This window comes from Lytechinus pictus, chromosome 13 (assembly GCF_037042905.1).
Source record: "Lytechinus pictus isolate F3 Inbred chromosome 13, Lp3.0, whole genome shotgun sequence".
Taxonomy (NCBI): Eukaryota; Metazoa; Echinodermata; class Echinoidea; order Temnopleuroida; family Toxopneustidae; genus Lytechinus; species Lytechinus pictus.
The window spans coordinates 20,223,117-20,235,526 of NC_087257.1; the positions used below are offsets into that span (position 1 = coordinate 20,223,117).

The following is a 12,410-nucleotide window of genomic DNA, read 5'->3' on the forward strand; positions in this document are numbered from 1 at the left end:
TTAAACGTCTATATTTAAAGATAAATGCCAGTTGTGGTAACGATTTCAAAATGAGTTCGTACAGAATCCAATGAACTGACCACCAAAGTGTCTGTTTGTATAAATGAAAAATATGTGCCAAAGGATTCTGGATGAAATTGTGCAATTGCTGAGAAATTAGCAAATATGCACGGGATTCGGGTCAAGCGTCGGGCCGACGTTCAAAGCAATAATACTACACTGTCCCACGTGCGCTTATCTGTGTTGGTGATCTTCAGTGTGAACATTTTTCAGCGTAGATTTCGAGATTTCTCAAAGTTCAGTTTATGTAACTGTACCAAATCTAGATCCACGATGATATAGTTATACTTAACCTTGGTTTTACTGGCTTTCTCGTGAAATCAGTGTTTACTGCAACTACTTTAAATTATCTTTAAGAAATTGGGGAGGGGGAGGGGTTATGATTTCAATCCCTTTGGGGTCATATAAAGCATACAAATCATAAAACCATTAAAAAATTCAAAATTTTGAAGAAAAAAAAAATCACATTTGATACCTTTTGTCTTGGGATGGCAGAAAAACGTGTACTAGGCCACGGTATAGTCGATATAATACACCATTATAATACTAATAATTTGGTATTCCAAGTAATAATAATTGTGATAACAATAATAATATAAATTATAATAATGATAATGAAAGTAATAGCCATAATGTTAATAATAATTATTGCTCATATAGCGCTAAACATTCTATCAGAAGTCTCTAAGCGCTCAACAACACTGCAGTGTGAAAAAGATATTTACATGTTAAATATATTTGCCTCCCCTTCAATTTCTAAAGAGAATAGTTTCAAGATTTTAAATTTAATGAAAACAAAAACTGTAATACTCACCTTTAAAATAAAATGCAACATGATATTATCAATTGAACATAAACAAGATTCGGATTCGGAAAGGTAAATCATTATTCCATGTTTTTTATTTGACATACTTTTGACAATAAAAGGTTTATTTGGCAGTTAGATTTTCTTCCGGGAACGCAAAGAGAGATTATAAATATGGACAACAAATGAAGAATGTATGACAACCAGCTTATTCTCCGAAAAGGGTCAGCCAAAATGAGTATAAAGATTGTATTACAATAGTTTTTGAGAAGTTCCTCACCTTTAGAGTAGTATATATTTTGTTGACATTTAATACAAATTATGTTCTAAGACAAGATTCATATCATTAGAGTAGTTTGGGGTGAAGCAAGAAGCTTGTTTACTTAGCAAACACTTTGATATTCATTGGCAGCTCGAGGAAATGTCTTTACAGAATTCTTTTATTATGAACCTTTGTTTATAACACAAATTCATAATTTGAAATCAGACATTAAATGATAAATGCTTCTACATTAAATAGTTTTCTTAGTTGCGATTTTGTAGAAGAAAAATATTCTTGATATTTACAGAAAACTTTCCCTCGCGACTAATTTTCGCTTTTGAGCTATAGGTGGTCATGTATCATACCTGTATATCCAAGAGCACAAGTGCATGAGAACTGATCACTTTCATCCACACACGTTCCTCCGTTGAGACAAGGACCGGAGTCGCACCACAGGATGGGATCTTCACACAACTGTCCTCTATAACCTTCAGTGCATATGCATGTGAAAGAGTTGATTCCATCAACACAGGATGCACCATGTTGACACGGGCTGCTTCCACATTCATCAATATCTGTGAGAAAAAAAGGAAATGTTGGTGCTTGATTATAATATGTAACACACCCTTCTCGATCAAACAAGAAGCATGGGGCAGGGCCTACATGGTCAAACCTGCTGAAAAAGTTGCACAATCAACACTCATTAAAAAATCAACAAACTCTTACAATATCGATATATTTCAATATCAGCATTCTGGGTTCCCTTTCACATTGTTTGAATGTAGTCCAAGTTATTATAGCGAAAATACTGCTGTCGACCATGAACCAAATAATATAGAGATGTGTTCAGGTTTAACAAATTTAGCGAGTTTTAGGGAAAAACCAACAAGCAAGATGATATTTATATCGCTTACTTCAGGCATGGTAGGGCATGACGCCTGGAATCGGGGTAGCTGAAGCACCCCAAAATTTGTCTAGGGGGTGCTGCGTGTGTTATACACCGTAGGCAGCATCCCCTGGAAATCAGGCTGGTATACTAAAAAGAAAAAAAATTGACCAAAAATCACCTTCATTTTTTTTTTGCGATAACCTCTTTTTTTTCCTTGTTATTTTTTTTCCAAACCAGCACCCCCTCTTTGAAATAGTTAACGGCCCCTATTTCATATACTGGAGCACGGTTGACTTGTAAATCCTCATATTGTTACTGGCATCAGAAAAGGGTTTATTCCGTCCAATACTACACATCCCATATATTCCTAAACACGAACCATACCATACCGCTTTAAAGTAACTTTCAATGGCTCGAGAAAACGTAGCATAGCGGGATAGTTCTAGATCTCGCAATGGCAAGGTTATCGGTTTCAGTTTAAGCATTAGTTTAATTTGTAAATTTCCTCTCATTTTTTGTTTAAATCTGAGGTGAGACCTCCAGCTCCAAGAATTGTAACCTAATTCAAAGATTTCAAAACGGAATATATCTGGTAGAAAAGGATTCAAGCATTTTTTTTCAAGTTAGCGTTGTTGTCCCAGTTCTCCCCTATCCCACATATCCTCGCCCAAGCTCTCTCATAATTCTGAAAGCCCCCAGATTATTTAGTTTATACTTAACCATGCCAAAGCGATGGATTAATTAACACCGCATCTCCTAAAATCTACTCCTGAGGTGAAATACTTTTTTGAAAAACAGAGAAGGTAATCGGAATTATCCAGCTGTCCGTTATAAATATACATCAAAATTAGGTATGAGCAACCAAATTGGATAACATAAAATATTAAAAGTAAATGTAAATCTCATGTTAAGATGCAGTTCATACCAACACACATGGATGCATCAGTGGAACCTGTCTGCAGTGTCGTAGTTTCACTTGGACACTCGTGACATTGACTTCGTTGAGTTCCACTCTGGTAAGTACCATTAGGGCAAGGCGTGCAAGGAACAAATCCTGATGGGGAATACTCTCCAGCTCTGCAATACTCTAAATAATACAAAAAATGAAGCAAGAAAAAATTTAGACAAGCTAAGTGCATATGTCCCACGTCTGAAAACAAAGATTTTTTTCTACAGCATAAGCTTGCAAACCTAGTTTTTTTAATGGAGATTAATATGATTTGGTCAACCTCATAGCTTGCAGGTGTGACTTATTAGTCAACACATTTCTTTTGTATCTTCTGAAGATTTCCATGGCGAAGAAGAGGGAAGAGGTTTTATGGTATACCATGTATTCTTTTGTTGGCATGTGTTGGTCCATGTGTAGGTCCATGGTTGGTCTACAAATTTAAGTTAGTTTATATAGCATGTTGAAATTGGGTCAAAAAGAATCGGCAAATAAACATATGTAACTATTACGCAATACCTACCAATGCAGTCTAGGGATGACTGCGAACCTTTGCTTTCAGTTGACATGCCATTGGGGCAGGTAACACATTCGGTGGAATAGAATTCCTCTTGGTAGCTACCTATCTTGCAAAGGTAGCATGGTGCTAGTCCGGAGTCAGAGCTTTGGCCAGGCTGGCAAATATCTATATATATATATATATAAAGGAATATATCACTGCAACTATAGAAACTAAGCTACAGTGTACATAGATTCAAGGTAAAGTGTACAATGAAAAACAAAACATCAAGGACCGAAGGTTGCCGGTAGACGAAATTATTGATTTAAAATGAGTGACGATGAGTGACGATTAAGCAGTTGCGCTTCGAGGGGGCAATGTTTCCAAGATGCTACTGGCACTAGCATGATGAGTGACAACTTTTAGGGTGCCAGATATGATGTATGGGACAAAAGTTCTATAAATCTGCGAGCGAAGCGAGCTAGTAATTGTTTGGTTTGACCCTTAAATAAAAATCACTAATTGTGAAGAATTTTGATACAATAATCAGAAAAAAATTTTTCACCCCTTTCCTCCCCTGGTAGTCAAATGTGTTATTGTGTGTAAGGATGGGTGCGTGGGGGTGTGTGTGTGTGTTGGGGGAGGGGGGGGGGGTTGCCTGTGAATATATATTTGTAAATAGTTATATATTCTGGACTTAATAATTAAGACGCATATGTTATTTATTTACTGTTAATAAACAGAAGGCAAATAGTGAAAATGAGGTAAAATATATACCTCTACATTGAGTCAGGTTTTTGGATCCGATACCGAGTGTAGACTGTCCTTCAGGGCACTGTTGGCATGTGAACTGGGCATGGGCGTCTTGGTAGGCCCCAACTTCACACTGTAGACACTCCTGAGTTTCATTGTCGTAATAAAAACCCCTTCCACATGGTACTACACATTATGAAAATACAAAATACAAATTACCTGCAAAGGATTTTTTCCAGTGAAAAATTGATTATATTACAATTTGAACAAGTGGTAATAGGACATTATGTTTCATGGGAGGAATTGCGCTCGTCTAAAAATAAACTGTCAAATTAATTCGCCTTTTGTGAAAAAGACAACAGGAATTTTGTTAATAAAATGTCGATCGTAAAAGGAAAAATGCCAAACAAATCCATAAGTTCACAGGAATGCCAACTTTTTTTTATTTCAACAATTCCTCTCAAAATGACAAGAAATAAATGGAAATAAATGAATACCGCAGAGATAGTCGTCATTGTTTGCAGTGTAGGGAGGGTCGCACACCAGTTCTGAATATTCGAATGAGACAGAAGATTCATCTAAGTCAAGTTGGATACCATCCACAGTAGTGACATTAAGGTCCAAGTCGCCGTTTGAGACAAGGGTTTCAAAAACATCCATTAAACTTTCCTCTGTATCCAGCACTGCATTAAAAGAGTCTTGCCCTTCAGGGACAGTCAGTTTATGTCCAATGGTACACGTTACAGTAAATCTAATAATAATGATAAAGATGATAATTAATAACAATAATAAATAATAATAAAAAAAATAATAATCAATGATGACAAAAAATGAAAATAATAATAACAATAATAAAAATATTGATAAAAATGAATAATATTAGTGATATTGATCATAATAATAACGATGAAAAAAAAAAAAATTCATTTACCAAGGCTAGCCATTCCGCTTATAAACCTCTCAAGCATAAAGCGTGAATATTACCCTTCTCCAATGTACATGTAAATACTGAGCGCCTGACTAGAAAGCAGATGATTAGAGTATTTCTTATGTTTAAATAATGTTATTTGACAAGGTATGAAGTTGTGAATATGTGATTAATTAGGGCCTTTGGACAGGATACCCTAGGGTACCTAATGATATTTGTGAGCATTCGTTTTACTTTTAATAAAAAATATCATTTGTGATATAGATTTTTATATTTAACTCCCTTTTCCTTCCGTTTTCTCCCTTTTTTCTAGATCATGACAAATTTTAGGGTGCATGTCCCAGGCCACCTCCCCATCTGTACGCTAGTGCGTATATAAACATTCATTTGAACCTTGTCTTGTTCGTGTATCACTGAAAAAGCGTGTTTTTGTCGAAAAAGTGTTATTTATAAGAATAAATATCTTCGTTGGAACATTCAATATTCTAGGTACTATGTGTTTCTTGTGTATCTGTGTATAAAAATCAACACATAGAATTTCGATACATGTATAAATGTAAGATTATATCGTGACTATGAGTTTTGTATCCCTCACAAAGACGTGGGTTTGCGACGAAAATTTGGAGAATACTTGGAAATAAACTTTGTTGGAATTACAATGCATTACCTCTTTGTCTCATTTGTGTCATCTGTATCCAACGCGCGGAATGTAATATCGTACCATAAATATACAGTTGAGGCCAAACATCGTAAAATTGACTATATCTTCAGAAATATAAATATTACAATGACAAATCTGGGATGAAATGAAAGAGCATATTAAGCTCTTTCACATGATTTGGATGCCGTTGGGATTAAAGTATATTTTAGGTGGAATTTTCTTTGAAGAAAAATAAGTAGTATGAGTGCCAAATGTATTCTATTGTTTGTTATTATATTTTCAAATATCGTTTCATAGAAATATATAAATGTCATGTTTATCATGATATGTCACCACTGAACAAAAAGTGTAATCTGAAATGTTTGTGTTGAGAAGTAACTAGCATAAATATGAAACGTTTTGTCAGGTTTTCATTTCTAATTTGTCTAAAATATGAAGATTTTTTGGGAAAAAATGATACCTAAATATTTTTCAGCTCCTGATGATAAAGCAATGTGATGAAGGGGCATGACATACTCATTTGTTTGGTATCAAATTCATAACGATAGCACAAATATTTTATAAGATACAGTGAATTTTATGATGTTTGGCAAGTGTCAACTTTTATTTGTATTTCTGGATGTATGTAAACTTCTGGCTTCAACTGTACATGTACATATATATATATATATGTATGTATACATATATATATTTATATATATTATATGGTAAGGTGGCCCAAGTCTGCTCAGTGCATACGCGTATCTGCGCGATTCTAATATTTAGAAGACCCGCAACGACCACAAATCTCACACCTGCAATACATAAACAGATGTTCAATAAAAAATCTGACTCAAAATGGTGGACAAAATATTGAATTTTAGGGATTTAATGTGACAGCCTCAAAATACAGCCTGTCTCATCAAAATCAGCGAATCGTGTGTAGAGTCAATAGGTGCGCAGACATTGGGCACCATTTTTGTGTTCAATCTAAAAATGACTAGCCGAGGTTCTTACCAAGAAAATAAACATATTTCTGTCAAAAGTTTACGAGACTTTTGGCACACTTTACTCATAAGAATAATGAACGTTATCAACTATTTTTGGAAATGAAAAGAAATTCATGCTAAATCTTTAGTTAAATTTTAGGTGCACCGACATGGGATCCCCTTCATACAAACACACACTCACCCACAAACACACTCTCTCACTTCGTTTGTTTTTTCTTGTGATCAGAATTTTAGCCGGGAAAGCGCTATTTCTATCTAATTTTTCTTTGATAGAATTCTCTAATAAGAAATAATCACGAAAATCTTAGCAATTTTTTTTTCTTTTCAGTTGTGTAAGTAGTTTTGCAAATCCTGATGGAGGTATGCTGTCCCAAACTCCTCCTATGGAGGTAGGCCATATACTTAAATGGAGAGGTGACTTAATAAGGGGATATGTTCCCAGTTCAGAATAGTAATGTCTACTCACACATAATCTAATGAAATTTGTCTCTTCTCTATTTTTTTAAGGGGGGCTTCCGCATATCCATACTCCCTTCGACCCACGTCTCGCTTTCTTCGCCTGCCCACTTCACTGGAAGGACCACATGTCACTTGTATGTTGTCAACTGAACATTCAGCATTCTCCGTGCAGATACTAGAAAATGAAGAAGACTGAAACGCTTCCAAGAATGCAGTAGCGATCTCATTATTGGTTTCAGCAGTTCCACATGATCCACTGTAGTAATGTACCTCACTTGGAAGTTTTATTTGATTTCCATTAATTGTTTCTAAGAAATAGAAACAGACGCACATATTGATTAAATAATTCATATCTTATAGTGGTAGATTTTCCCTGTTGATAACATTTAAAGTATAGGAATTGACATTAAATCCTACTCAGATTAAGAGTTCCTTGAGTTGATTTTTATCAATTTTTTTTCTTTCATAGAATTATTTTATTCAAGATCAAAACTAAAGCAATTCAATTTACAGAAAATCATGAAGCGAACATATTTACATTTACAACTACTGTACCTGGGTATTAATATCTAATGATAAAACATGTGTTTTTTAATAAGAACCCTTTCAATTTCTCAATAGCTTTTCAATACATTCTTTTTATTTTGTTTTATCAGGGGCCTTATCTAAAATCACCGATTAATCTGGATATATCTAGCTTAAACTGATCTCCGATCGTCTCTCATTTAATATCATCTTTGTTCAAGTTTAGGACTTTTTTCAATCTAAGAGCACAAAATGTGGTTTAGATGTTGACCATAGCATACTGTGCCATTTTTTTTTACGGATGTCGAGAATGGTTATGACTATTTTGGTCTTAACCGTCTGATGCAATGGTTCGAATGAACACCTACAATGTTCTTGTGTGTGTGTTTAGAATTGTCTCCGTGCGGTTGCTTCATTAACTTTGTATAAGCTCTATTCATCAAATTACCAAGAGATTCTAAAACTCATGAACTCAGGTCTGGGACCCATAACACAAAGCTTAGTGATCATTGCAAAACATTTTCTTTCAACTAATGATCGCACTGACCACAATGTACAATCAATCGTAAAACTCCAGCGTACGATTAATCGCTAATCTTTGTGTTACGGGACCCTGATATGAAATTACCTGTGCAGTCTGGCACACTGTCATGTGGCGTCCATTGCCCTGTTATTCCACAAACGTATCGCTCAGGGATTTGCAGACGTGATCTTGGAATGTCAAACTGGTCGTTGCAATATATTGAACAAAATGTACCGCCACTAAACCCATCACAAGCAAGAGCTCCGTTCGTCGGCGCATCTAAGCTGAGACAAGGCTTTCCTGCGAAAGAAATAGCATATAGTGAATGTCCAAAATGTGGGAAAATATCTGAACCATGATACTCAACATTAAAAACGTAAGAGAATTTCAGCTATTGGCGAGTTTGAGTCAGGTATGTTCACTCTATAAATTCTAAAGGCAATATTAGTGTCCAATGCCCATCCACCCCAAAACCTATAACAAGTCGGCAGGAATTGTTTCTGTAAATAGCCAAGGATTTACGTCGGGAAAGGCTGGCATACCTGAAAGAACAATTCTTCTTCTCTGTATACTGCAAAACCCTGAAGTTGTGAGATTAATCAAAAGACGAGAATTAGGACTTATTTTGACACAACTTTTTTCGGGACTGCTTGGAAGTTTCAACAGAATTTCATGGTTAAACGAATCCAAAATTTCAAACCTTGCTTTCGTTTTGAACGTATTACGTCTTACTTTTAACGCTTATGACGAAGCTGCAGGTAGTGGTTTTAGAGTTATCAAGGTTCGTTGCCGTGCACTCTACCAAGTGATCCTTGTCAATAGCCAACGTGGCCATGTTGTTCTCATAGTTGCAGGATATTTCCAAAGGATCTCCAGTAGGTTCCGAAAATATGGGTGGATCCCAGATAACTTCCGTCAATTGTGTGGTGGTGTTGACTTCAAAGTCGCTAGGACAGTAATCCAGGACGGGATAAAGTTCGTCTGAATTAGACAACGGAAAATGAAAAATTCTTTGGTATAAAAACTGTGAAACAAATGGAGCACCTCTGGCAGTCTCGCCTGCATTACGCGATTAATATAGCAGTAGTGCTGACTTTGAAAATGACAATCGAATAGTTATTCATAAAAACGCCAATCAAATGATAATAAAATTCTATGTTCATTGACCCTAAATAACATTTGACCTTGATCATGTGACCCAAGATGATCGGTGATACCCGATTATCCCTGCACTATGTCCACATTTCATGAACTGTATCCATAAACTTTCAAAGTTATGTTGGCAATTCCAATAATTCCCCCAATTTAGTCAAAGTTCATTGACCTATGATGTTCACTGATACTTATACTTTCAAAGTTACGATAGCAAATCAACAAATACCCCCCAAAATGGTCTACGTTCATTGACCAGAAATGACATTTGACCTTAGTCGTGTGACCTGAAACTTAGACAGATATTTTAGTAACACTTGATTACCCTTATGCCAAAGTTTCATTAACTAGGTCCATATACTTTCTAAGTTCTGATGACATTTCAAAAACGTTAACCTTCGGTTAAGAGTTCAATGTTGACGCCATCGCCGTCGGAAAAGCGGCGCCTATAGTCTCGCTCTACTTTGCAGGCAGGCAAGATTAAAAAATAGCAATATGAAAATCTCTAACCTGATTGAGGTTGGTGTTTTATAAAGCTGTTTGTAAAGTTACACACGGCTTTACACACATAGATGTTCTTAGGTGAAGGTCAGCTACATAGGAATCCATTACACATAGCCAAGGAAGGGTCACAAGTCTTGTGTAAATAATAATAATAATAATAAAAATAATAATAATAATAATATATGGGATTTGTAATGCGTCTAATCCACTCGGCAGAGTGCCCAAGGCGCAGTGAAAGAAAGAAAGAAAGAAAGAAAGAAAGAAAGAAAGAAAGAAAGAAAGAAAGAAAGAAAGAAAGAAAGAAAGAAAGACTTTTTGACTTTTCAAATGAAAACTTTATTTACAAATTATAATTACAAAAGTCAGGTATACAATAAAAGAATAGTTTGACATAAACATTCAAATGAGATCAGGTTGATTACAAGCACAGAGTTATAAAACCAAATGTTAAATGAGCCATGCAATGCTGCCCTCGTTAATTGTAAAAAGTAATCTATTCATACACCATTTACGTAAAAAGGCATCAATATTAGAACATAATTTGTAATAAGTAAATTCATAGAGTATTCTGTTTTTGAGACGATGTAACCAAATAATAAGTGGATCGGTGAAATTTGAGGTACGGTACATAAAATAAATAGTACTTTTTAAACTAATAATAAGAAAATTAGCAAGGCGGATAACCTTTCTGTCACGCCCTCTGGCATGCGGAATGAGTGCCCAGTATAGGTCAAAATTAAGTTTGAGACAGGGGAGGAGATTGTTCAACAGTCTATGAAGAAGATTGAGAGGGGGTTGGATTCCTTTACATTCGATGAACAGATGTTGAATGGTTCCTGGTTCTCCGCACCATCCGCAAAAAGAAGAAATGTCTGTATTAAGATGATGGAGTATAGTGAGCGACGGTAAAATATTGTGAAGGAGTCTGTATTGAATATCAGCCTCTTTTTTAGGTGTTGGTAATTGATAGATAGATAGCCAGTTTACTTTTGTAGATGGATCGAGAAATCCAGTATCATGCCAATGTGAGCTTGATGAGATTGTCGTATTATCTAGTTCTTTCCTGTAGATTCTGTAGATAGCTTTAGAAGAAGCAATAAGTCCATTTTCGGAAGAAGCCAGAGTGAAGTTGATCGGAGTAACTGGAGCAGACAATAGATCAGAGTATTTGTGTTGACAGCCTGAGTCATTAAAATATGTAGGGAAAACTTTAGAGAGTGCAGTTCGAATGAGTAATGTTTCACGTTCGATGAGACGCGATGATGGTTGTCGAAGTCCTCTTGGAAAGTTCTTTTGGAGACAGCTACTCTCAATCCAAAGACCAGTTGAGTGGTTTATCAAATGGCGAACTAGTTTCACTCCGCATGCCATCAGGCGCGTCGGAAAAAAATTATCAACATCAATTGCATCAATAATATGAAAACTATTTAAGGGCATGTTAATTGCATGGCTGAAAGAGAGGGATTGTGTCACAATTCGAGCTCCTGATGTCAACCAAGCTCGCAAAACTTCACTATAGTAAACTGGAAGACTTGTGTAAAATTTAGGATCAATTCTTGTAAAGAACAATTGGTAATCAAATCCTAATTTACAATACTGTCTCAGAAAATGAGCCATAAAGTCGTTTACTGGATGAGAATTTAAGGAAAGAAACCGTTGAATAATCGAAAATCTGTAAGTTAGAACACGAGCTTGGAGACAAGCTAGCCCCAGCCCTCCTTCGTCAGGTTTTTCATACAACACTTCTTTCTTTAACCAGTGCCGCTTATTTGACCAGATGAAATTCACAATTAAATTCTGAAGTTCGTTTTATTCATTTTCAGGAGGAGAAAGAACTGTAAGAACATGAAATATTTTTGATGCAGCGAGCTGGTTTGCAATCAATACCTTGCCTTTAAAAGAGAGTGAGTTCGATAAACGAGACCACGAAATGAAAGTCTTATTAAGTCTTTCTTTACATTTAATCCAGTTTTGTTTAGAATAATTAAACGTGTTCCCTAAATGAACTCCTAAAAAGGGGAGACCTTCACTATTCCAAGAAAAGTTGAGGGGTTTATCATTCCGCCCTTTCCAACGGCCGACCCAAAGGCCTTGTGATTTTTTTGTATTTAAACATGCAGCAGAGGCCAGACTAAACATATTGTAAGTTTGTTCAACTAATTCAAAGCCAGCATCGGCTGTGACAAATATCGATACATCGTCTGCATATGCAGATACTACACAAGGTTTGTTAATAGCAGGGATATTTAATGCATGATTTGACACGTTCTCTCTTAGTGAGTTCAGGAGAGGCTCAATGGCGAGAGTATATAGCAACCCTGATAGAGGGCATCCCTGTCGTATTCCTTTCTCAAAGGGGAAGGGATCTGTCAGGGATCCACACACTTTAATAAGGCTTTCAGCCCCTTCATACAAAATTCGTATATAAGATATAAAATGACTTCCAAAGCCCATG

At 35.8% G+C, this 12,410-nt stretch overlaps 1 protein-coding gene across 1 annotated transcript in view; it reads right to left on the minus strand.

The window, feature by feature from the left end:
- The window catches only part of LOC129274174 (sushi, von Willebrand factor type A, EGF and pentraxin domain-containing protein 1-like), an 84,619-nt gene that overhangs the window by 33,103 nt on the left and 39,106 nt on the right, over positions 1–12,410 (minus strand). The window contains exons 24-31 of the mRNA XM_064108260.1: positions 9,032–9,280; positions 8,405–8,599; positions 7,259–7,559; positions 4,712–4,965; positions 4,239–4,400; positions 3,486–3,647; positions 2,942–3,103; positions 1,493–1,702 (exon numbers count right to left, since the gene is read on the minus strand). Coding sequence (XP_063964330.1) covers positions 1,493–1,702; positions 2,942–3,103; positions 3,486–3,647; positions 4,239–4,400; positions 4,712–4,965; positions 7,259–7,559; positions 8,405–8,599; positions 9,032–9,280 — 1,695 coding nt within the window. The remainder of the gene's footprint in view (positions 1–1,492; positions 1,703–2,941; positions 3,104–3,485; positions 3,648–4,238; positions 4,401–4,711; positions 4,966–7,258; positions 7,560–8,404; positions 8,600–9,031; positions 9,281–12,410) is intronic.